The following is a 25,856-nucleotide window of genomic DNA, read 5'->3' as shown; positions in this document are numbered from 1 at the left end:
CTTGTAAACTGCCACAATCGCGTTCGAATGTTGTCAGTGAGATCAGCTCTCTGTCAGGAATGACTTAGTGATAGATGATCCTCCCGTGGAGCAGGGGGACAAACTAGACGACCTCTCAAGGTCCCTTTCAGGATCTGAGGGGGGGTTTGATGGTTCTATGGCAGGTAGCATTTTAGTTAAATGGTATTTTTTCTTTAGGCAATCCACCAACTGTGGAAAAATCTGTATACTCCGTGTCATTTTTTGTTGTTTTGTTTCCCTTTATTATATTGTCCATCTTAGACATTTTATATCATGCAGTAACTTTAACCCCTGACTCAAAAATTGTTTAGTTGTAAGCATATCTAATCCCATTAAAATCACTATTACTATTCTTACATAAAACTAGATAGATTATTTAATAGGTTGCTGAATGATGGTCCCAATACTCATTAGGTCTAAATGTTCCCTGAGAGCCCAAACCCACAGACACTTACGTACATTCTTAAAAATAAACGCAGATATTCATACACAAGTAAAGGATAGAAATATTCATATCCGTGTATTTAAATATGTGCACACCTGCAGAATTAGACCCTGTCTTAAAGACCTCCTCCAGCTGGATTTGAGACATGCTAATAGATTAATGTAAATGAACCTACACCATAAAACTATTTATTCTGCTTTCCAGGTGACAAAACTATCAAGTGCAACTTTAATGAACTTCTTCAGGTTTTAAAGTCAGTATTAAAATATTGTCAAGCCCCAGGTGGAGGTCATACCTGAACAGGCATAGATTCTATGGGGATAAGTCTGCACAGGCACTTCACACTAATCATCCCTTGCAGGGGATTCCTTCCTGAGCTATGCATAGTTTGTAACTTGTTTTATTAATACTGTAAACTATCACTTGACTTTTAGTTTTCATTTCAAAACTGCTTTTTAACAACATACACGACAGCCTTAGGGCAAACTTCTCTCTTGGATGCATGCAAACTTTGCTAGAATCACTAAGGGCTATGCAGGCGTAGCTTCAAAGGCAGATTTGGGACCTATAACTTTAATTCATCCACCAAATGGAGCTCCAAAATCCATTAAGGAAAAATAACTAGTAACCATCTGTCTTTATTCATCAGGCTGAAAGCAGTTAATCAAACCTAGTGGACATTTTTACTTTCTTCTTTCCCTCTCAACAGCTTTGAACACAGATGCAGCCTTTCCATAATTAAGCTGAGCATAGTAGCTCCTAGACAGATTAATTCTGGAAAGCTTGTCAAAAATGTCAGATTGCTTAAAGGTTCTGTGTCTTGTCCCTGGGATTTCTGGGATTTTTATATTTATTTATATATTTTTATATATATATTTATGGGCAGATTTGGGACACAATTATTCAAATTAGCAGCTATCTATAGCCCATGCTCTTAACCCATCACAATGACAGCAGTGTTAGGGGAACCCATGCTCTATGATACGGTATATTTTTCCTCTCTCTGTTAGGGATGCAAGTCAGGGTATCATCTCCGCAGTGAACAAATGTATCTGGGAACTGAACTGAAATACGGGATGCAAATGGCCACCAGAAGGCAGCTCCTTTTACTCACTGCTGAACCACATTTTTACTAGTAACTGAAGGGCAAAAATTTTTGTAAACTCATTCAGAGTGTTCTGAATCAACCTAAAGATTTTCCAAGTTACAGGAGTTACATTCTAACAAGCTGGAATATAGAACTAATAGCTAACACTATTCCACACACGTGTGTTTAGGAAAGTTCTCAGATATATGGTACGGTTTCTATTAACTTCAAAAGGATATACACAAGTATCCAAGGTGGCTTTTAGATCTTGATTACTATTAATAATGAGCTCATATGTGTTTTCAATTTCCCTTTTTCTGAGTTCTAACATTTTAAAGCAGAGAGCATCTTCAATTCCTAGGGATTTTATGTTACTTGTTAAATATTCTGGGTTTTCAATTTAACTCTACAATCAAATTTATAGACTGAAACTAGGATTTAAAAGTACCAGCCTAGAAGCAATTTTTGCTTCCTTTAAACTGGGTTTTTATTTTATTTTTAAATAAAGTAAAAGCTCATGTCAAATATATCTTTGTGCTGTTAAAATTAGAATTTCAATGTCATATGAAAGTTTAAAAGTTCTTACCTTTATAACTGGTTACAGAGAAGAGTTGATTACTATTACTTTTGATTAAACAATGCAGTTTGAAAATGAGTTGTGCAAAATAAGGAAAGACTGTCCCAGAGAAAGCTATTCAATGATTCTAGAAAAGAGTGGTGTGGCGGGCTTTCAAAGTAGTCACGAAAACTGGACCACAGGCAGTACTGAGAGAAATCAGCAGATACTGGCCAAACTTCACGAGTCAAATTCAAATGAAATTTAAAATATTACAGGAGTCTAAAACATGGAATCTGCTTGTGTACTTAGGAGTATAATTTTGCCTCCATATGTTTAATTGCTGATAACTGGTCCATCTATCAGTCTCCTATCCCCATAGACATATTCAAAATGGCAAACGGAAATGAGGCACCCAACTATACCAGGAAAAGTGGGCAATAATTAAGTAACCTTAGTATCCGATATCCTCTAGATATCAGACTCTACAGCAGAAAATAGAGAGGAAAGAAGTATTTTGAAGAAAACCTATGCTGGCATGATCTCTCTTTAAATGGCGCTCCTTTCCCTCAGGAGTATTTAAGCACTTAGCTATCATAAATGCTCTAATACTGTTCCCACAGTACACATGAATGAACTGAAGCAAAAAGAGATCATCTTCTAAGTAGTCAAAAAATCATAGATGAAAACTTCCTTATCATGGCACTCAGTCCTGGACCCTGCTGCTTGAATATGCTGTCAGTAGCGATCAACTTGACAGGAAGTGCTCTTTGAATACAAGTAACCTAAAGACCATCAAGTAATGTTTTATAGACATCATAACAGAGTTTAAAGGTCAGCAGAGAATCATGCTGTAGATGCTTGTACAGAATTCCTCTGGAGAATGAGAGAAACATGAGAAAAAGTAGGAAGATGCCTAGCTGAAAAAATAAGAAGTGGGCAGTGGAGACTGGAATTGTGGGCTCATCGGAACAGGGTGTTAGCATCTCTCTGCTGAATCAGAGATAAGTGTAGAAGATAAAGACATACATATGTAAATGGACAGACACAAGTGAAAAAAAAATTGCTTTTACAAAGGCAGCCAACGAAAAAAGATATTAGTAATCCAAGGGAATTACGCCAAAGGCCTGAATAAAAAATGTTATTGTACGAATATATTGCCCATGGGCAATTTCTAACTATGACACACCTATAGCCTCACTGATGTGATTCACAGAAGGGTTTTCTACACAGAAGATATTCCTCTTCTCCTATTTACTTTTTCTCATGTTATCATCCCCACTTGGTTCACGTCTGTTATCATAAACTAAATTTCAGTATTGCTAAACCCAAGCATAATTACCCAAAATAAATAAACTAAATTCAAAAAATGGCAGGAGTCTAAAAATTCTAAATGTGAGGCTCTTCCTACTTACTCTTTTGGTTTTGAAGGCACAGCATGTTCGGACTTGAACCAACTTGCCAGCAGAACAAGTCTCAAATCCCAGATCTTCACTCAGGCACAAACTGTATCTACATTGCAGCAGAGCCACGTTCAGCTAGAATTTGTGGAAAAAGTACCAGTGAGATGCTAAGCCAAGGTGAGGTTCTTCACAGTATACTGTTTTGCAGAACGACTACAGGTTCAGTCCTGAGCACTGCCTCAATTTCACAATTCTGGCAGGAATTGTTGGCATCCCGCTCTCATCTTTTCTATTCATCTTTCATGCATCTTCCTTGAATCTAAGCTGAGTGGGACTCTTGCCACTCACTGTGTCCCTTTTGAGAAAGGATGCTCCATGCAAAACTCTTTGGATTTAACCAACAGAGGTCAGAGAGAAGGTATTTCACAGAATGGAAAAAGTACAAAGCTGAGCCTCAGCTCAGGCAGATGAGTATCTTTAAGGGCTAAGAATCATAGAATCATAGAATCATTGAGGCTGGAAAAGACCCTTAAGATCATTGGATACATGACAGAAATTAGTAATACTGGAATCTTTAAAACTGGAACTTTAGACTCTGTGAAACTTTGTCAGCATGTTAAACAGACACTGCAACCTCATGAGGCTAAACCACAGCCCAGCATTGTACAGTAACACACCTGCACAAATGGGGATACATTCAACAAATTATCCATTAAAATGAAAGTTCAAGTTTACAGTAATGCAAACCAGAATATTAAGAGGAAAATACAAAGACTTTTAATGAAAAGGTCAGACGTGGCAACAATTATTTTCATCCATTTTTTTGAACGCCACTACATACTTGCGTGTTGTGTTGTTGCAAAGAAGTCTCTTTGTAATCTCTAAAGTCTGTAAAATGCCAGAGAACACGTAAAGCTTTTATAAAATCAGTACTTGTAGTAAAGGAACATGAAGACTTAGCTGAATGGTATTAAAGGTTTATATTTGGTACCTCACCTGCAAGAGTACAGTTCAACTACTAAAAGAATCAAAATTGGACAGCTCCATCACCCAGAGACTTCAGAAAGTGCAACTGAAATATGACAGTCATAATTCGAAGGCTGCAAATGCAGCCACAGAACACATGCACCAGAGGGAAAAAAAATTACTCCAACAACCTTTCTTATAGTGCTGTTGTGCAGCTCTCCAGCATGATGCACTAAACAAGCTATAGCCACTATGTGTGAAGTATATTCTGTAGTATTTACATACGTATGTTTAGTTTAGCCTTAATTTTTGTACTAAATATTCCTCTTCTTATTCCATAAAAGGAGAAAGCAAATTAAAAGTTCATAACCCACAGCACCTTCATCCCAAGATATCAGGCTATGATATTAACTTCAGCTATTATGGCCAGAAGCACCCAGTGGTCAACTTGTTAAAGAAATTTAATAAATAATCTAATAATTCTAATTTTAAGAAGTCTAAATTATGGAACACATTAATGATGTAATATTGCATCAAGATTACCTATAAAAGCTGGCTTCAGTGGCAGCAGATGTTAACTGAGACCCTTTCTTAAAGTATAATCTACACAAATTGGAGGCCTGCCTCCTTATTCAGTCCTGTTGGACTGCTTCATTTCTTACCAAAGAGAATAAGGGGAACATGTTTCCTACCCAAATGGGAGTAATGCTTGTAGCCTATTCTCACAAGGATCATTCCAACTTTGAAATTCTCTTCAAGTTAATAAACTTCAGGACACGATGAGAAGTCCATCACTGATAAAAAGCTTACTGAAAAGGCAAAAGCAGTGTGACCCCTTTGCAAACAAGACACAAGGAGAGTTTGGCTGCAAAATATATTCTCATTAACACTTACAAACTGTGAGTCATTTTGGTTTTTTAATTATGATTATGGAAGGCATTTTCTTCATAAACAGATAAAACATCATGGGAGGTGGGATGATTCTGCCAGATAAGCTAATAATGTGCATGTTGCTTAAGTGTGATTAACTGCCTGCTTTAGTTGATGCCTGATCCTGGCAGAGATTACCTTTATTTATGAGGTAGGAAAAGGAGCCAGGACCAAAACTACACAAGAAACGCAAATAGTGAAGTCTGTCTGGCTTTACTCTTAACAATATGGCACTCAAGGGATTCTCCCTGGCCACTCAAAATGTTTTCCCAGGTTTTCCCAGAAATTTTTAAAAGGGCAAAGGAGCTCAGGCAATGTGAGTGACAGACTTGGGACAAGAATAGTACTAGATAATGCCTTCTCTTGGGAAGTGCTAAAATGACAACTGCTAAAACAGGCATTCTTGTAATAATAATGATAATAATTATAAATTGTTAAAGCTCAATATCTAAATTGATTAAGCAAATAATTTTCCTCTATATTGTTTTATTCAGCTAGTGTATAAAGAACTCCTTAGATACAAATTAGGGTTTTTCTGTAACTTGAAGATTATATATTAGACTTGAGAAACTTTCATTATACAAGAAATCCAGTTACTAGAACATGTCGTTCTTCTAAGTCATTTAGAAGAACATTTCAGTTTATACAGCTTGTCCATAATGCATTTGATGTTTGATTCTTCCATGTCCTATGTCCTGGAATAAATCCAGCATTTTCAACTAGCACAAATTCTGTTCCAATGGGCTGGATACCCTCTGAAAGATAAAGAAGCAGCACTTTAAATGCAGAGCTCAGTCAGAATTCTTCCACTGCAAGAATCAAACAAAAAAACATATACCTGAATCCCCTAGTAATTCAGATCTTGCTTCTCCCTCAAAAGTAGCAAAAATTCAAAATTAGTTATAACCAGGTGCTGCGCCCACAACTTCTGTTAAGTGGAATTAAAATTAAGAGCAAGAATACCTTGCAGTAAATGACTTTAAGTTACGGCACAATCACACTTGCAAAGTGGGAGTTGAATAGCTCCCACTTTGAACGTGTTCTTCATGTTACCATTCCAGGACAAAACATGTCCAAATAAGGCTTTTGAACAGAAGATAAATGCATGTTATAACGATCTCATCTTTGTAACTTTAGTAACTTTGCCCCATTGTAGAGTTAGGGGATTTATTTTGTTTTGACCAAGTGCCTTCAACCTTCAAAATTTTTGGTTCTGAACGAATCTGTTTCAAGGGAAAACTCAAGTTTTGTGCCAGAACCACTTGATTTGAAATAGCTCAGAATTAAGTCACACATCAGGCCATGATAAAATGCTTATGAATTCTGAATTCTACAATCATTAGTTTCATGGAACAGAATAAATAGCATCACAGATACATAACAACGCTGTGCTATTGTAAATACAAGATGCCATTAAGTAACCCTTATAGAGGTTATCTAATTTAAACACAGCTGAAGCAAGAAAGAGACTGCACCCTTTTTTCCTCTACTTATATGTTCAAACTCTTACCTAATCCTTCCTCTACAAAATCATGTAATCTTTGCAATGTTTTCAAGGTAATTACAGAACTAAAATGGGTAGTACCATTTTTAAGCCAGAGTCTGTTCTGCTTTCTTGCTGTTCTAAGTGCCTGAAAATGGGAGACCACTGCCTAGACCTTGAACACAGTATCATGAATATGAAAGCACCAGAAGTAGGTGTGAAGATAGATAACATTTCCTCAGCAAATATGTTTCCTTTTCCCTTTAGTAAATACAGCTTCCACTGAGAAACCCACAGAAATGCTACAACAAATACAGGCTTTGGTGTTCTTGCTGACACATCTCTTCTCATCCTCACCACCAGCACCTGCAGAGTCCTTATTCACAGACAGAAAATTAATACAGTACAAAATACAGGTCAAAGAACACATTTTGCCTCGAGTTTGTTCTACATATGGTATAGCACATGATTAGCTGCCTGTGAAGCCAAAAGATCCTTCAGGTCCTTCCAAAAGATCAAAGTAGTACATCTCCAACCATCTACCAGATGTTCATTTATTAGTGCCAATAGTTCATAGCAGACTGACCTCATCTTGGTTTTGCTAGCTAAGAGGGTAAGATATCTGTAAACCTATGGATAGCTGAATTAATTATAAATTACTACAACAGGGAAGCCATTCCTCGTTATCAGTGTGGTAAATAAGGGCAGCTGGATGCACATCACACTTGAAACCGAATCAGACAATTACTGAAACGTAAGTATATAATTACCTTCTGAAATAGCTGCCTATTTAAACTTACGAGAAGGCTCGCTTTAAGTAACTGAATCAAAGACATTCAGCATTGCATTCCAAAACCTGTCATCCCTCACTTTGAGAGCAAGAACATCTGCGAAAGTCTTTTCAAAAATATTTTGCTAATCTTTTCATAAGATGTTTCTTAATGTACTAACTTTTAAAGCATATAATCCTTGCAGGTACAAAGAGGCTCAATCCTTTTAGCACTTGCAGTCTTGTGTACCTCCTCTGCATTATTGAAATTATTCATGAAGTTACAGGATGGGCTAAAATTTGGCTTTTTACCTCTAAGGTGCCGCAATTATAGTGGATAACATCCTTTTATATGCTTGCAACATATTTTGCAAACAGATATTAGTACCTCAGAACATCAGGTAATACATCAGGTCAAATTACAACTTAAAAAAACCCTAGGCTTAAGGGAGCTTAAGGTCAATGTTGGAGCAACCACTTACTTCAGATACCCAGACTGAAATGCTTAGGAGTGGCTGTTAAGAGTCCCTCGAGACTCTGTTTAGCCCCACGGTTATGAAGATTAACGTCCACTCACTCTGAAAACCAGCATATCGATGTGCCCTGCAGCGTACCCAGAGAGCACAGACCATAAACAGCTATTTTTGTTATCAAAGTAAAAAGGGAGAACACAGGTTATTTCCAGCCCTGTACTCTAACCATTCACTTATCCTAAAATATGTAAACTTTCCTTCCTTCCTTCCTCTTAGGATAAATAACTAAATGTTACTTTTGAAGGTATTATAATTTACATTTTTGAAGCATTACAGAAGGGAAAGGAAGTTCATTTCTGATGACTTCACAGAATGCATGCATCACTTCATATTGCTGAACAGACACCTCAGAATCAAGTCTGTGCTTTAAGAATCCTTGCAAAAATAATTCAAAGCATTTTCTGTGTCTTCTATAGTAATGATTTTGCATAACTAATGCACTAAAGATGACCACAGTGAAATCCTGCCATAAAATTCAAGATTCAGGGCATGACTACCGAGCTTAGGTTGTTCTGATCTGTGAACAGCTATCTGGAAAGAAAGTTGGCTTGTGTCATCCTGTTGTTTACAAGACACAGTGCACATATGCTGCATGAAATACCTAGTTGGTAATTAAGCTGTAAGGACTGGTGCCATGACAGCAAATATAACGCTGATATTAATGATGTCAGATATCTGTGCAAACTCAGCACTATGGTACACCACCACCCCCTCTCATGTCACACTGAGGAACAGTAACTGCAAAAGGAATCCTCCAGACACTTTAAGCAGCTGGTTCAACTGGCAACTGCTTGATGTTTCCACCCTACCTGACTTTTTGGGCTGAAAACCCCCAAAGTTTGAGCAGTTTGTACCTTCTGAAGAGCTGATTGCACCCTTCTACATCCAACACCACTGCTGTCATCACCTGGTGAAAGGAGGCTACGAAAGGCTCCCGAGTCTGCACAGCTTTGAGCAGAGCTGCCTTGACCGAACGAGGCGAGACAGAAACTTGTGAGCAGAGCCCTGCACTGCTGCTGCCAACATCACATCTGAGTCCCTCCATGGGTTCTTTGCTGGATCTTCCTTCTGGTCGTGTATGAAGAGGAACTTGCTAGCTATAGGTTAACATTCATCCCAAAATCTGCATCCACATTCAAGAGAATCCCAGAACTAGAAGAAGATGGAATTTAGCCATTGTTTGACAGTATTAGGAAGAATCATATAACAAAGGCATACATCTCCAGTGCAACATAAACCTAACCTCTTCCTTCACCTAAAGATCTCAAAATACTGTGCAAACAGCTTGACCCTTTGCAAGAGCTCTGTTGAGCAGAAACCACCTCCCATTTTGTGAATTCTATTTTGATAAGGAACCTACTACTCCCTGCACCTCCTTCTAGTCAGGACTAGAAATGTTTATGAAGTCTTATCTCCTAAAATGAGAGAACACAGAAGAATTAGATTAGGAAAATGATATAAGCAACTGTTCAGATGAAGAATTTTAATCAGCCTTAGTGAATGGTGTTCCCTAAACAGTGAATATCATTAATGTTGAAATCCTTTTCTTTCCTCAATGTGGAAGAGATAGGGTAAGTTTTTCCATTACTGGAACTGACAAGAAGAAGAAACTGTAAGTACTTTAGTTTGTCGTCTCCACATCACCAAATGTATGACACTTTGCACAAGCAATACTGTACAGTGAACAAGTGTCCTAGGAAGAAGTCAATGTTAACATTTTCGGAGGGTCTAACTTGCATACTTGTCTAAAGTCTTTAAGCCCCATAGAATTGATTTCCTGCTTTATTAATATTTGTACAGCACCTCTGATTTGAACTTCAGAAACACAAATGAAACAAGCACCACTGCAATCTCGGGCAGTGAAGAAGGCAATGCCACCTTTGTTACAGAAGAGAAATCGATTTTCTGAAGGTCACACAGGAAACCTCTGTCAGAGCCAAGAATAAAACTCAGACTAGCATTTTTACCCCTAACCCTGTCCTCTTTTAAAAATATTCCAGTCTAATCTAGATTGAATGTTTGATTTCAATTTTGAACATTACACTTCTCTCTACTTCCATTCACAATGTAGATGCTGTTTTCACCTTTTTAGTACTATTCTAACCAATTGGGTTTATATTTTTTAGTAAGACTATTAATGTGGTTGGTTCTGACCTAGTTTTAAGTCTTGGTCTCTTCTCTCATCCCATTGTTCAAAGAAAAACAAAGCACAACTAATACCAAAAAGAAATCAAATAATACAAAAACAGTATAAGAAGGTTTATTTCCCCAGATGAAATATTGCCCTGCTTCCTGAGACAGTACTGTTGGCATGCTTTGTATTTTTATGACAAAAATAATTTTACTAGTTAAGTGTTTTAAATTGCAAAAGGAACCAGATGAACTAACATATTGTGAAACAATAATTAATTATTTCATTCCTCATTCTTTCTAACTTGCATTGTTCACTACAGCTGCTTATTTAGCTCTGTTTAGTTGCTCATTTAAGGATTTCTTTGCAGCCTATTTCAGGTTCATTGCAACTCAGGTTGTGGCAGATAACACCCATTTACACTGCAAGTCGTTCTATCCTGACACATCTTGCCCTAGCCTGCAATTCCACGTATCAATACGATCTCTTCAAGTGACTGCAACATAGTCTGATTCTCTGCATGCTGGGATATATGCAAGGCATGCTCCGAAATGCCTGGTTCTTTAAAGTGAGAATTGGTAGTGGAGACTGGGTTTGCATGTTTTTTTAAAAAAGAAACAATCCCAGGACAATACATATAAAGTAAAACTGGAAGTCCATTTATTTGATGGCAATACAGAACTTTATGGACTCAGAAAGTCCATAAAGTCTTAGGTAAAGCAGGGTCTCATACGAAATGAAAAAGCATGAACAAATGGGTTGTGCAAAATGATGAGATCTGAGAGCATCAAGTCTTAACATCAAATCTGTCAATGTAAAATGAGGACAATATTTACGCACAGCTTTCACAGATGTCACGATTTTGAAGGAATAAATGTTCCTTACTATTCTTTGAAGCCAAAAAGAGCTATTTACTATAATGAGAAAAAAAACTGATAGTGGTTTAAGTGCAGAAGCTTCACAGTATCTTAATTACAGCTTTATTATATTCATAACATTTACTCTAATTATGAGATAATTCATAGTATTTACTCTAATTATGAGACAATCTGACACAATTTGCTCACTGTAGACAACATACCAGGCAGAAAGCAACAAAAAGCAGAACGTAGAGAGAGGTCTCAGTCCTGCAAACTGTCCTGCATGGACGTATCACAAAGCCCAGAGGACAAAACATCACCCTGAGGTTAACTGCTGCTTATTCAAATAGAAGGATTTACCTACACAACATGGAGTGCAAGGTCAGAGACATCGTTCAGATAGTACAAAGCTCTATAAGCTATCAGGAGAAAGTAGCTGAACATGTGAAGTTTCCATTCTTGGAGATACTCAGTCCCAACACGGTCCTGAGCAACCTGCTCTGGCTGAACCTGCTTTGTGCGGGGGGTTCGACTGGACAATCTCTAGTGTTTCCTTCTAAACCTCAACAATTCTGCACTTCTGCCACATTCCATTCAAACGCAATCTTTGTTCAGAAGACAGACATCAACTGTCACGATCTACTGCGAGACTCCTAAAACACTTTGTGTTAGCAGATCTCAGGGAAAATTCAGGACTGTTTTGTACATCCGGGTGATTAAACACTTGGGAAAATTTTCTTAAAATCTTCATCAAGTAGATTGAGATATAAATCCAGAAGGCATATGCAGCACTACAGAATTCTTATATTTAGTATTTAGGGATACATAGGTGATTTTTCTGCTTCTGAGCTAGAATTCTCGTACCTCTGTGAACACACCACTGATTATACGTCTGCATGGCATTTTAAGGGATGCTTCAAGGCTGCCTCAAACCCACTCTTCCGCCCATACAGACAGCAGACAGGGAAATCAGCTGTGATTGATGGATGCCCTCCAAACCAGACACTCCGCTCGTCTACATAGATGCAGCAGCTCTGCATAGTCAGGTTGTACAGCACAAGCTCAATGTGGAAATTCCTATTTAAGAGTCACAGAGGCTGGTTCACCAGCAAAAAATCATGGCTAAAAAAATTCTTTAATGCTCACAGAATTATTTTTAGAATCTGCTTAAATTCTTGCCAGCCATAAATCAAAATAAAAACACAGCATACCGCGTCTACTTCTGTCAAGGTTTTGCAAAACAGAAACTTGTGTGTTTTAAGTAGATTTGACACTGAATGCACTTTTTGAGTTCTTTCTGGCATTCCCCAAGTGACTCACACTTCTGCAAAAGAAAAAGGGAAAAATACCACAAAACAGACTTTGATAATGTAATTCTTTGTTGTTTTCCTATTATGGCTCTCTCTCGCTGACAGCTTGCAGTGGATTGCTGATGCTTAACTCGGGAGTAATCCTGCTGCAGTCAAGTCAGCAGTGTCCATTGTTTTCCCACTGCCGGAAACATTTCAGCCTCTGGATGAGGCGCAGACGACTTCTGTTAGCGCGGTACATGGTACAGCCATGCACCAGGATGTGGGACCACATTCACGGCCCTGAGAGGGCACAGCTCTCCCAGACATGGCGGGTCACTTGAAGGCAGCTGCATATCAGCATGTTCAGCAGAGAGGCAAGAAACTCCCCCGTCCACCCAGAACACCCAAGGCTCAAGGGCTCTTTAGCCACAAGGCTTCTCTCAAGTGTCCCAGACCGCTGCAGAGCCTGCACCCCTGGGATGATACTTGCAGGCACCTGCTGAGGGAAGAGTACAAACATCGGGATGTGACACTGCTGGAAGAGGCTCAGATTTCAAAGACAACTAGAGATTCCCCATTTTAAAGTGCCTCACGCTGAGAGCCAAGCGCTGGTCGAGTGTCCTTGGGGAAGAGAAGGGGAAAAGCAGCATCTTCCAGGCACAACACGGCAAACTCCAACTAACCGAACCGACGTTCACCGGGACAAAAATTCAACATCTGCCGAGTGACTTCCCGCCACATCGCCCTCCCCGCGCTTCCCGCCCAAACGGCCCGGCCGCCATCTTGTCGCTCGGCTCCCGCCCACCGCCGCCGCGAAACTCCATTTCCCGTGAAGCCCAGCGGCGCCGTCACAGCGGCAGCGCGGCGCTGCCGGGAGGCGGTGGCGGCCGGCAGAGCAGGTACGGGAGGGAGCCCGCCGAGCCTCGGCCGCGCAGCTACCCCGAGCCCCCTTCCCGCCCGCGGGGGCTCCTCAGCGCGGCTCTGCGCTCCCTGCAGCGCATTTCTGAGGGGTCCTGGCGGCCTTGGGCCGTGACCCGTGCGGGGGTGCCGCCTGAGGGGGCCCGATCCCGCCCGTGCTGCTCCGCCTGCAGTCGGTGTACGCGGAACAGCCGCAGAACAAGGCCCGGGGAGGGAAGTTGAAGACTAAACTAACTCTTCATAAGGGCAGCTATGTATTTGCTTTTTTCACAGCAGTCATCTTTTCTCCAAGTATAACCTCTTTTTTGAGGAATACCAGGGCAGAATGTATTTCTGCCTTGCCTATCAGATGGTGAAATGAAGGGCTTCAATTATAACGTGAAATAGATCTGTGAATAACTGAGTGTGTAGCGACAGTAAAACTCAGATTGATTTTAATGTGTATATTTACAATGTGTTTTATAGGTCAATTTCCTTGAATAGTGCCAAAGGAAAGAGGATGGAACCAGAAAATACTGCCAAGGAAACAGTCCTCATTACTGGAGGAGGTGGTTATTTTGGCTTCCGGTTAGTGCATTAAATAGTTACTACATACAAGAATAAATGTAAAAGATTGCTGCTGGTGAGGCAACAAAATCCATCTGTAAAAGGGAAAACTATGGGCCTGAGATGCCTGATCCAGTTCACCCCATCTGATTCATCTTGGGCCTCAGTTTTAAACAAACATGTTATTCTGTTTCCACATATTTTAAGTAAATATGTTATTGTGTTTCCAGAGGTCAAGCATCAATTGACTTGCAGACATTTACCTGTCTGGTCACCTTTGCAAGGGGGATTTAGATCATCATCTTTCAGCCTACTCTGACGAGCAAGCCTACACTTGTATGCAGATCTTTCTTTTGACAGCAGGCCATGGCCTGCAAATAGTTACACACGTGCTTAGCTATATAGATTAAATACTCCAGCTGCTCTCTACTCTCAAGAATATATTTATTTTTATGGACAGTGATGTTTTAGGATTAGAGTTATTAATAGGGTACATATTTCAGTGAAATCCATTTCCCCTTACTGTAGATAGCTCTGCAGGCTATGTAAAGAAAAAAAATCCTATTTTGAGCCCTAGACTATCTTCTAGAGTACATTCAGAGTTATAACTGCTTACATAGGTGAGAGAGATTACAGTCATGACCAAAAAGTAAATTTCAAGGGGGGGGGGGAGGGGGAAATCTCAGGAGATACCTATCTGACTTCTGCTTGGCTTTTTCCTCCACTGTCTCCCCCTTTAAGCACTATAGAAATACAACAGTTGTAGGAAAGGGGAGAGGAATACCAGATTTATACTTTGTGTCAATACCTGTGTTTGTACCTGTGACTTGGAGTAAAATGTAGACATGTGGCAAAGTATATTCATACCAGCTTAGAAGCATCTCACTCATTCCTCTTCTCCATAAATTTCAAACACAATGGCGAAGACCAACCTTTTGTTCTGACAGAATTGGGATTGCACAAAAGCAGTAAGATAAAACCAGTAAGATTATTTTTTTAAAATATTTGGCTACAGGTTTACATCTGAAAGGTTTGCTATTGCTGATCTGTAGGGGACAGAAGCGGAGAAATAGCTGGGTTCTTCCAAAAGGCTGCTGAAAGCACTTCAGTTATTTCTTTTCTGAATTTTCCTTTATAGCAGTTCCGCCTCTTTTTTCCTTTTGTTTTTTTTCTCTGAAGTATTGATGGAGCGCAAGAAATTAGTTCAGTACCTAACGTATCACAGTTGAATCTTTCCTATAGTAGATGGCTGAATATTTAAAAGGCTTCCATCAAAAAAAACCAACCCAGTATTAAAATAGTTAATAGTCTTCTCTTATCTCCAGGTGAAATGTTTCATGCATCATTATGCTATGTATACTAACATACGGTTTCTATCATGTTTTAGTTTAGGTTGTGCCATATATCAAAAGGGAGTTGATGTGATTCTCTTTGATGTCGTGAAGCCACTTCAAACCACGCCAGAGGGAATAAAGTTCATGCAAGGGGATGTCTGTTGCCTGTCTGAAGTGGAAGAGGCTCTTAGAGATGTAATCTGCGTATTCCATATCGCTTCCTATGGCATGTCTGGCAGGGAGCAGCTGAACCGAAAACTTATAGAAGACATTAATGTGAAAGGAACAGAAAACGTCATCCAAGCCTGCAAGAGCACAGGAGTGTCGAGTCTGGTTTATACAAGTACATATAACGTGGTATTTGGAGGCCAGATTATAGAAAATGGGGACGAATCTCTGCCTTATCTACCTCTTCACCTTCATCCAGATCATTACTCCCGGACCAAATCTTTAGCTGAAATGAAGGTGCTGGAGGCAAATGGTGCTGAGCTTGGAAATGGGAAAGGTGTATTAAGGACGTGTGCTCTCCGACCAGCAGGCATCTATGGGCCTGGAGAACAAAGACATCTTCCAAGAATAGTTAGTTACATTGAAAGGGGACTGTTTAAATTTGTATATGGAGATCCTCTTAGTTTAGTAGAATTTGTACATGTAGACAATCTAGTTCAGGCTCATGTCCTTGCCTCTGAGGCCCTCACAGCCAACAAAAAGCACATAGCTGCAGGGCAAGCCTATTTTATTTCAGATGGCAGGCCTGTAAATAACTTCGAATTTTTCCGACCATTAGTGGAAGGTTTAGGTTACAAGTTCCCAACCTGTCGTCTTCCTCTCTCCCTTGTCTATTTTTTTGCATTCCTTACTGAAGTAGTTCATTTTCTTGTAGGACACATCTATAATTTTCAGCCTCTCCTCACTCGCACAGAGGTTTACAAAACTGGTGTCACGCATTATTTTAGCATGGAGAAGGCCAGAAAAGAGCTGGGGTATGAGCCTCAGCAATATAGCCTGAATGAAGTGGTTGAGTGGTTTAGATCTCAGGGATGTGGACCAAAGCCGAGGAAGTATACCATTATGCATCTTGTTAAGGATGGAGGATTGCTCTTGCTGCTGATTGTTGTGATGGTCTCATGGTTTCCATCTGCAGTTATGTTTTGACTCTGAAAGATGAAACACTGAGTATAGAGGACAGAATTTAGTTATGTTCTGAGTACTCCTGGTTTTGACAGACAGGTAACAAAAAAAAACCCCGCAAGAAAATACACATTTGTATCATTCAGGTAAATATCTTCAACAGTTTTATCCCTAAGGAATGGAAATGCTGAGTAAAAAGGTGCAATTTTTATACATAGTTCCTCTTCAGATAAAATTGGTCAGATCACTAACAAGATGAAGCTCAGTATTACTGCAAACAACATTTTATTTTCAGGTACAACAGCACACTACAGTGAATGGAACAAATGTCCTTAGACTGACGCTTCTTCCTCCATGATGGGATTATACTCTTGATCCCTGCCCTTTATTCCCAAAAAGTTTGTGCTGCATGATCCAGAGGAGAATAAACTTATTCTTTGATCGCATTCCACAACCAAATTCTGCTTTCCAGCTTGGATGTGTATATGCCTAACCAAGATTAACTGATGAACTGCTAGACAATAAATAAATGCTTTTTTTTTTAATGAATACATTCTGTATACTTTTCTGAGTTAACTCTGTGATATCTAATGACATTTCTGGAAAATGCACAATGGTTAATCTAAGTTATAGCAAACTGTGTGCTTGAAGCAGCACAGATTTCTAGATTTTTCCAACAGTAACATGCCTGTTTAAAATGAATGAGCTAGCTAAAGTGCATTCATAAATAAGACCTATGATTTTTCCCAGCTTTATTGCATGGTTAAACAAATAATCCATCAAAGACATTTGGTAAGTGATTACATTCATGCTCCACTGTTTATAAAACATTTTTAGCCTTCAATAATATTTCTTTAACACCTGACACCATTTGAATAGAACTTCACCTTTGTAGTAGGATGATAAACACTTGATACAATGCAACTCATAATTTTGTGGAGATTTAAGAATAGAAAATAAGACCTTGTTAAGTACGGGTCACTACTTTCTCTAGCAACTCCCTCATCTCTGTCAGTTTAAGATAGGAAGAGATACTAAGAAACTTCACATCAACATGTTAAATCACAAAATTGTTTTCCCTTAACCCATCAGCATTACAGTTTCAGTACTTCTTGATAAAAGGACAGTCCTTCAAGAAGTTCACACTTCCCTTTAAACTTTAGTCTTTCCATTTTAATAGCTGGAACTACACTGATCTTAAATTAATTTTGTGTAAGTTCCAGTTACTTTAGTTCTGTTAAACTCTATTGTGATTTAAATGGAGAAGTGAAGAGGAAGAGACAGACAGTAGTTCTACTGCATTGTTAAAGGATTCCCAGAAAACAAAAATGCCTAAATAGAGAAACCAAGCTAAAAGTCCACCGCCACCCATGTTTAGAAGATGGAGATTTCTGTAGTTAATGCTGACTGAAGACAGCATTATTTTCTGAATGTCAAGTTCTCTTCCTGAGAAGTTTACCTTTAAAAGAAAAATCATTATTCATAACTAGATGTTTTGTTTTGCTTGAAATCTGACTTTTGAAATGAAATCCTCCTTCATTCCCCCACCAGTGTGTACACCATGAAAGAAACTAAATTTAATACTTAGCTTGAGGGACAGCTCAAGGGAGAACTCAACTTTTTTTTTTTCCTGTAATAGCAAATAAATGGAAGGGGCCTGGGGCAGAGGTGTTTGTGTAGCAGGAGTGTTGCATTCCTTTATAAAGAGCTTACGTGCCTCCAACAGAGTGCTGATGGCAGAAGGGCCACGTGCCAGAAGTCATTAATATACATCATCATAGTCTGCAGAAAGAAGAAACCTTATTTTTAAAAGACCAGAAAAAAGACAGTCGTGACATCATGAAAGCATTGGACTGCTGTTCTCTTTCCAACAGGCCCCGTTTTTTCAAGTGAAAACCACTTGGTTATTTTCCCCTTTAAGTTCTCTGGTTTTGACACAATGTTATCAGAAATAGATTAAGAAATTTCAATGCCAGCAGAAGCAACGGACAAAACCAAAATGTACAAGAAATTGCACAAGCCTGTTGCACAGAACCATAGTATCTCGTGCTAAGTCTTGTAAAAAGATCTTTTTAAGATACAGAACATAACTCCTGTGCCCCAGAGGAATGTCTTCTGCTATTTGTGTTCTTTTTATTAGCAAAACTCAGCTACTGCCATTCATAATTATCTAAGTGTTGGGGTTGGTGGAAAAATCTATAAAAGGATCCTACACTTATGAAGCCTAAATCCACACTGTTAATGCTGGCTGAGGTTAAAGCCCTGGATAGCTTTTTAGGTACAACAGAAGAGGAAGCTCCTGAGAAGACAAAAAAACCCACGAATACCAGAACTCCCGCAGAAGCTGAGCTCAACACATGAACCTTTTCATTTGTCTGGAGTCAAGGACAGAAGTTTTCACTGATAACAGAATAGGAGGCATTATTTTGTCTTAACGGCCCATGACTTCTGCTTGAGCACAGGGTAGTAAATCAGGTACTTGTGAGGAGAAATAGGCAGCGGCTTGGCAATGGCTACCCCAGACCCCATCAACAGTGTACTGGTATATTCATTAATCCCCTGTCATTCAGCTCCATCTAGTAAAAAACCAAAGTCCTGACTACAGAAGACGTGAAGAATACTTTTCCTCTTTCCAAAATGAAAACAGGAAATCTGTGGCTTAAGGAGATACTTTAAAATTGTTTGAAAATTACATATGTATAAAGCCAGTCACAGCTGGTCTATTTTAAGTATTTTACAATGAGAATTCTCTCTCCTTCTTCCTGTTTATTATTTGTTATTACTACTCTTGCATGAGTAGCTGAGTAAATTAAGGTAATTAATTCATGTTGTGTCTGTTTCCAAATTTTGATCTATTACCCGTTTTCCTGAAAGTGAATTACCAGTGAAAAACTGAAAAAGCAAACTGAAAATATAGCACAGCTTCAATTTTCCCTAGTCCTCAAAATTATCGAACAATTGATAGGTGCCTCGCTATAAAGAATGATGCTGATGTTTAAGTGAATAGTTTAAGAATCTTTGGTCAGCTGCTTAACCTCACATACACAGCATGTCAAGGTAAAACTTTGCCAGATACACATGAACAGCTTATACTTCTAATGTATATTTAAATATATTTATTTTAGAAGTTTAAATGTCAATCATCCTTAAAGTAGACCAGATTTTTATAGTGCCTTCTAAGAGATCCAACCAAAATTTTCCTTCATTTCTATTTATTACTAATTTCCTCATACTTTCAACAATATAGTGGTATATCTAGTAATTTATGGTGTGATCTTCAGAGAAAACTGTCCTGAACACTGATAATTTATACATATTGTAAAAGATCTGGGGACTAAATTGCAATTCAGGAGTACACAAGTGTTAAGGGAACGACTTCTGCTTTATTTTAGTCAAGCTGATGATTCCCTGTGTTGTTGGAGTAACAGCAAAGAATGTAGACTAGCAATGAATGAAACTGCACTTTAAATTCTTTTAAAACTCATAGCTATGCATGTTTATAAATACTGTTATGGATCAGAAGATAAATTTGGCTCCCAATTGATTCTGAAGCTTAATTTTCGTTATATTTAACTTCTATTTCTAATGATATAAATGGAATTTCAGTCTGGAACAAAGTCAACTAGTTGGACTGCACTTAGAAATGCTGACACACGACTATAGTAGAATTCAACAACTGTACTTCAGCTTCCATGCCACATTCAGATTTTTACAACTAGTTTGGAGAATTCAAAGATGGCACATAGCTAATGCCATCTCACCATCTAGAAGGTTAGTTTGAGAACTGCAAAACTAAAAAAATGTTTGCAACAGAGAAACTTATAGATTCATTGGGGTGGAAAAAAGTGAGAATATAGGCAACAGAACCTTGAATGAAGCAATTTTTTGGACTCCAGAACTCATGCATACCAACACTCACAAATTCAAAGGTGAAAAAGACCTTTTGGCTCATGACCACCTAGAAGACTCAGGCTGCAGATACCTCCTTTTCAATAAGCATATAACTTTTATCAAAAGACTGAGAAAAATTTTGTTCCCAACACTCTCAACAGTGAAAAAAATCACAACATAAAGGCAGCATGCATTCACCCAGCAGTACTTCTGCCCATGCAACCGTACGGGCAGAAAGTGTGCTGATATAATTTTATGATGATCATCAAGATTACTGTTCTTCCAAATTACTACAAACTTAATCTTTGCCTTGTTCAGACGTTATTGTTTGAATTGATACAAATCTGATGCTCACTAGGGCTGAAGTTTCTACCTACCTATCACTGAAAAAGGTCAGTTAGGAGTTGCAAGTTAAAACATGATCTTTGACCTTTTTCTTCTGCCCTGCTTGTTTGCAGCCAGATGAAGTGCAACAATAACCATGTCTATGGAAACAATCAATAAGTCAGTTCATCTTAAAAACACAGAAATGCCCTTCCTCCAACCTCTAGCAGAACACGCCATAACACACCAGCAGACCACTCTTCAATAAGAACTCACTCATACTGACTCAAATGACTGGCAAAATTCATGAAATTCAATGAGCAATGCTTAAACAAAGAAGCATCTGACATCATTCACATCACTGCTGAGATATCAAAAATTATTTATTAAAAATAAGTTATTTTAAGGATTTAAAACAGTTTCTATAAGAGTATACCAACTTAACAGATATTGTTAACTTCAAAAAATTTATAAATGTTTTAGATTATAAAATTAGCCCACACATTCAAACCTATCTTCATATTAAAACAGTTGCAACTGTGAAAAAGTTGCTACAAAGTCTGGCCTGACAAAGAATTGAGAGGTGAAGTTTTGGAGTTAAAATATAGAATGCAAGAAACAAGGGAAGAGTTAGTACACAGCCTTGCCCATCGCTTGCAAGTCAACAAAACAGCCGATGCAGTATTTTCCTTCTGAATACAGTGTAACATTATACGCTGGGGAAAAGTCTTACTGTAAAATGAAATACATTTTCATAAATACTGAGGAAGTGCCTTTTACAACTTTTGACATCACGTATATGCGGAGAATGTGCACAAGACTTTTCAAAGGACTATAAAATGTGCTAATTCTTAAATATTTGCACAGCAGCAGCACAAGGAACTCCTGTGTTCACCACACAATGGCTGTCCTGTGTCAGGAATATACATACCAACGAAAGAAGCCAGGACAAATGGACAATTTGGTTACATCTGCTCTGGAATTGAGCTTAAAAAAAAAAAATCCCCACAAAACGAAAGACCCACCACAGCAACAGCCTTGAGCTCTAGGGTTTGATCTTTCTAAGCCCTAGCATATTGTAGTCTCCTATTTTTTATCAGTCCAAACCTAGCTGGTACTCAGCTGCCTATAAATCCTGTCACACCTGTAGCAACAACCTCAGGACCTTCCAGACAAGGCTTTGGGCCACCTTGTCTGATCAACACTGACAACACAGTGTTCTCACAACATTAAATGGGAATCACGGAGGCTGCTGAATGCAATATATAGCACAGGGACTGATCATATGACAAACTAACCACATCCTGGAACATGCTACAAAATGCATGCACACTACAGGTCCCCCCCTTTGAGGAACAGCAACTGGATCATTCCATTACACCTGGATACTGCAGATAAGCCCAGCTTTATACAGCAGTCTAGGTTACAGCTCCACCTCCCAAATCCACAGCTGATCTGATTTTTTCTTTGATGGAGGGGGGTTTGCGCCCACCTAATCCTTGAACAGGTCAATCACAACTGGGTACTGAAGAGATTTCAGGCAGGAGGAAGAAAAGCAGAGAATTGCCTTTAACTTTGCCCTCCTCTCTTTTTCAGTTGGGTGATTAGTAATTAATTTCTTTATAATAAAAAATTTATAGAAGCCACCCCATTATGGGACACACTATTATAGCACTTTCATCTTTGAGACAAGACTGTCTTTACAGAATAACTGAAACCTCAAGAGGGTTCCTCAAATCATCATCTGTGAATGCACAATGGCATCAATTAAGTGCCTCTTGGAACAGTAGAAGTCATAGCGTGGGGAGCAAGAGAAACTGGAAATTGCTGAGGCAGCTTCATCAGGCCACAAATCCCAAATCCACTGAAGTTTTCTGTAATCAGAAAAACATGTATGTATGTATGTATGCAGCACTTTATGCCTCAGGCAGCCACTTAGACAGAAAAACCTAACTCCTCTGCACACAATTGAAAGTTAAAGTCAAGCACACAGACAGCAAAATTCCACCCATGTAGAGATAAAGCAACTAGGAACTTGATAGTAATAACATAGCGCCAGCACAAAGAACCAACACATACACAAACTATGACAACTGGTGTTAAATATGCCATCGAAGGACTTTGGTTCTGCTCTGGCAGGAAAACACACCTGCTAATCTAACAAGTTTTCTCATCTGTAGCTCCATGTTCTTCATTTGATTAAAGCCATAAGAACGATGTATCTCTATATTTTGCATACTACTATTCTTGGATTAGACACATTTTGGGAAAACGATCTACATTTACAGAACATTATCATTTGGTGCTATCACCTAAGTAGGATTGCAAGATTAAAAATGGATAGTTCATTAAAAAATTCATTTCTAAGCACATTAGCAGCTGAAAGGATTTGCAAAATGATATTATAACAAAGTAAATGCTTTTCAGAATTTGAAATACCCTTCCTTTCCGCAAATAAGCAGGTATTTCCTACTGCGTATCTTAAAACTTTTCCTTCCAGTGCCTTGAGGCTGTGAACATAGGTTCATAGGGGCTATGAATACAGGTTCACATATCGTTCCTTTCTTAAACCTTTACAAAGAGTTCAACAGGAAAAACACAACTACAGTCGCAGAGGATATTTGGTTTCAACAAAATTAACATATTATCTAGTTCTCAAAAATGTAACAGAAAACTTTTAACAAGAGATAATACAATATGAGCTATCAGCTGCCCAAATATTTTATACAGTATCAGAAGTACAATCTGCTGCCTTGGACACTGTAACATACATGACGTGACAATGCTGGTGTAGAAGTGCTTTTACAGCATTTAATAAATTAAAAACTCACTACCAGTTAATCTTAGGGAGCCAGGTTGTTAAAGTGGTATGACTCCATGCATGCAAATTGTTGTGAATGCCTTATCTATAGCCTGCATACACAAATATAGTAGATGATTTATACTTGTACTTCAGGTATTGATCATGAGAAGTGAGGTCTATCCAACTACATGCCCTCAAATTTTAAAAATCTTGCATACAGAGAAGGTCTGGCCTGCACAGAGGGTATGCTTTGTACAGAATATAAATTATTAGGAATTAAAACAGTTTTTCTTTTAACAAGAAAGTATTACGGAAACCCATCTTTCCTCCTCCTCCTGCTCTTCTTCCAATCATTCAGTCTGATGAGACCGTCATTGAGTAGGATGGTCAGGATAAATTAATCTCTCTTCCTGAATTGTACCATAAAGCACGCATCAAAGAATGATTGCTTTAAGAGTAGAATTTGCTGTTACTGACTTTCTTCTCCTTTAATCTTAAGGGAAAAGAAAAAGAAAAAGTCAAGTCTACTTGAATTTCTCAGAGGAAAACAGTCTACCAAGTTCAATTTACTTAGATACAAACAGTGAGTAATGTATCAGCAACAAGCATTGCAATCTTTTTCCTCAATAAATGGTAGTAAACCAGTGATTCATGTAGCTGTTCAGCACACATAAAAAAGGGTAAAAATATTTAAAGAAAAGTCTTCCTCCCATCCCATCTTGAGATCTACTCAAAACTTCCTCCTGGTACGTGAAACCTCTGTCTGTCTCCATCACAGCCAGCCCAAAGGTGGCAGCAAAGAAGAAATACCCTTCCCATAAGCTTTGGATAATGTACTGACACTTAACTGACAATTCTGTGCTGTAACAACTCAATACTGTTTTTATCTTTTGCTGTTTGTGTATCTGGAAGCATCTTTGTTCCCATATATATAATATGCTAATGACATTTCCACGGACATAACTTTGATAGTGTAGAAGGAGTGAGGCGGTTTATTTATTTGGCTATATATACTTCCAGGCTTTCCTCCTGGAAAGCAGGAGAAGAGAGGAATATAAATTCACAGGATTACATGTTTCACTGTGATCACTGAAACTGAAATTTCACTGAGCAGACATTTCACAGCATCTGCTGGCCTCTAGCGGCTTGCAGCCCAGCCCTGCTTCACTGCAGTCCTTCCTTGTTTCAGATATGCTCATTCTACCCTTGCCACCCTTCAGATGCTCGTTTTGATAAATCTGAGATTTCCTTACCATAAATCATGTCTAGACAGAGCTGCCTTAGAGAGGAGAATGATTATCAACCCACCTGCGGGTGCATGTCTCTTGATATATCTGTAGTTTGTGCTCATTCACATTGAATTCTTTTAATATAGCATCTCTGTTAGGATTCCTTAAATTCATATGGGTGTCATAAAGGAACAGCTGGTTATTAAGCTCCTCCTGGCGCTTCCGAAGTTGCCGACATGAGGAATAAAGCTCTTCTTCACTTTCCTTCAAAAGAATATTGGAAATCAACGTGACTTGTAAGATACATATCCAAAATGACACAGAATCTACATAGTTCGGGGGATTATTTTGTTTTCCTAAACACATTCCATTAGCTTTATATAATGTTTTATAAAATTAGTTTTATAAGACATTTCTGGAATGTTCAAGGAAATAAACTAACTAACAAACAAAGCACTAAAAAAACCTCTCAGCCCCACAGTATGACCATACCCTCTAACAGGGGCATTGGGGACATTCCAGCACAAGTCATGAAATGTGTGTATCTAAACACTGCTATTGGAATATTTTTCCGTAATAAACATGTCAGTCTGTTGAGGAAAGGACAGCAAATGCTGTATCATGATGGGTTATCAGATTATAATGGTTTTAAAAATACTTTTTAAAAAGTTTAATTTTTGACTCTTTCATCATATTTGTGTATTACGTGACATACTACCAATCCTGGTGCTTTCCTATTGAAATCTAGACTAAAGACGAAATATTCCACAAGCATAAGATAATCATCATCATTCCCTTTATGACTTCAAATTATTTTAATACTTCAAATACTTCAAAACTTTGGATGCAAAAGCTGTCTCCTTTATAGAGTTCCTAGTGGGGAATAGTACTGGCAGGACTGAAGTCTTAATTTTCACATCAGCAGCAAAACAAGACACTCATCCTACAAGAAATGACATGCAATCAATAAATGCAATAAATCCAAACATTTTCAGAGGCCGCATACTAATAAGAATGCCTCTTTCTGCACTCAGTACAGATCTAGGAAAATTGATAGGTTAGCAACATACCCAAGGGGTTTCAGTTAGGGCAACAAGATCCTTCCCTAAACCTTCTTTCTCCTCCCAAAACACATTCCTACCCAGGTATGGGCTGAAGCAACTGAAACAGCCTCAGTGCTATGCTACCAATTAAGATCTAAAAA

The 25,856-nt window shown here is 38.5% G+C and overlaps 2 protein-coding genes across 2 annotated transcripts in view; one reads left to right on the top strand and one right to left on the bottom strand.

Annotated features, from left to right (window-relative positions):
- Positions 1–13,118: 13,118 nt before the first annotated feature.
- Positions 13,119–17,716, top strand: SDR42E1 (short chain dehydrogenase/reductase family 42E, member 1). Its single transcript, XM_075161489.1, has 3 exons — positions 13,119–13,375; positions 13,860–13,961; positions 15,328–17,716. Exons 2-3 carry the CDS (start codon positions 13,894–13,896, stop codon positions 16,427–16,429), a joined length of 1,170 nt encoding a protein of 389 aa, XP_075017590.1. The 5' UTR covers positions 13,119–13,375; positions 13,860–13,893; the 3' UTR covers positions 16,430–17,716.
- Positions 17,717–23,795: 6,079 nt separating this feature from the next.
- Positions 23,796–25,856, bottom strand: part of PLCG2 (phospholipase C gamma 2) — a 64,693-nt gene continuing 62,632 nt past the window's right edge. Inside the window, exons 32-33 of the mRNA XM_075161488.1 lie at positions 24,732–24,916; positions 23,796–23,916 (exon numbers count right to left, since the gene is read on the bottom strand). Coding sequence (XP_075017589.1) covers positions 23,874–23,916; positions 24,732–24,916 — 228 coding nt within the window. The 3' untranslated portion in view covers positions 23,796–23,873. The remainder of the gene's footprint in view (positions 23,917–24,731; positions 24,917–25,856) is intronic.

This window comes from Calonectris borealis, chromosome 12, assembly GCF_964195595.1.
Source record: "Calonectris borealis chromosome 12, bCalBor7.hap1.2, whole genome shotgun sequence".
NCBI lineage: Eukaryota > Metazoa > Chordata > Aves > Procellariiformes > Procellariidae > Calonectris > Calonectris borealis.
The sequence above is the reverse complement of the archived record's forward strand: the minus strand, read 5'-3'. Positions and strand labels throughout refer to the sequence as shown.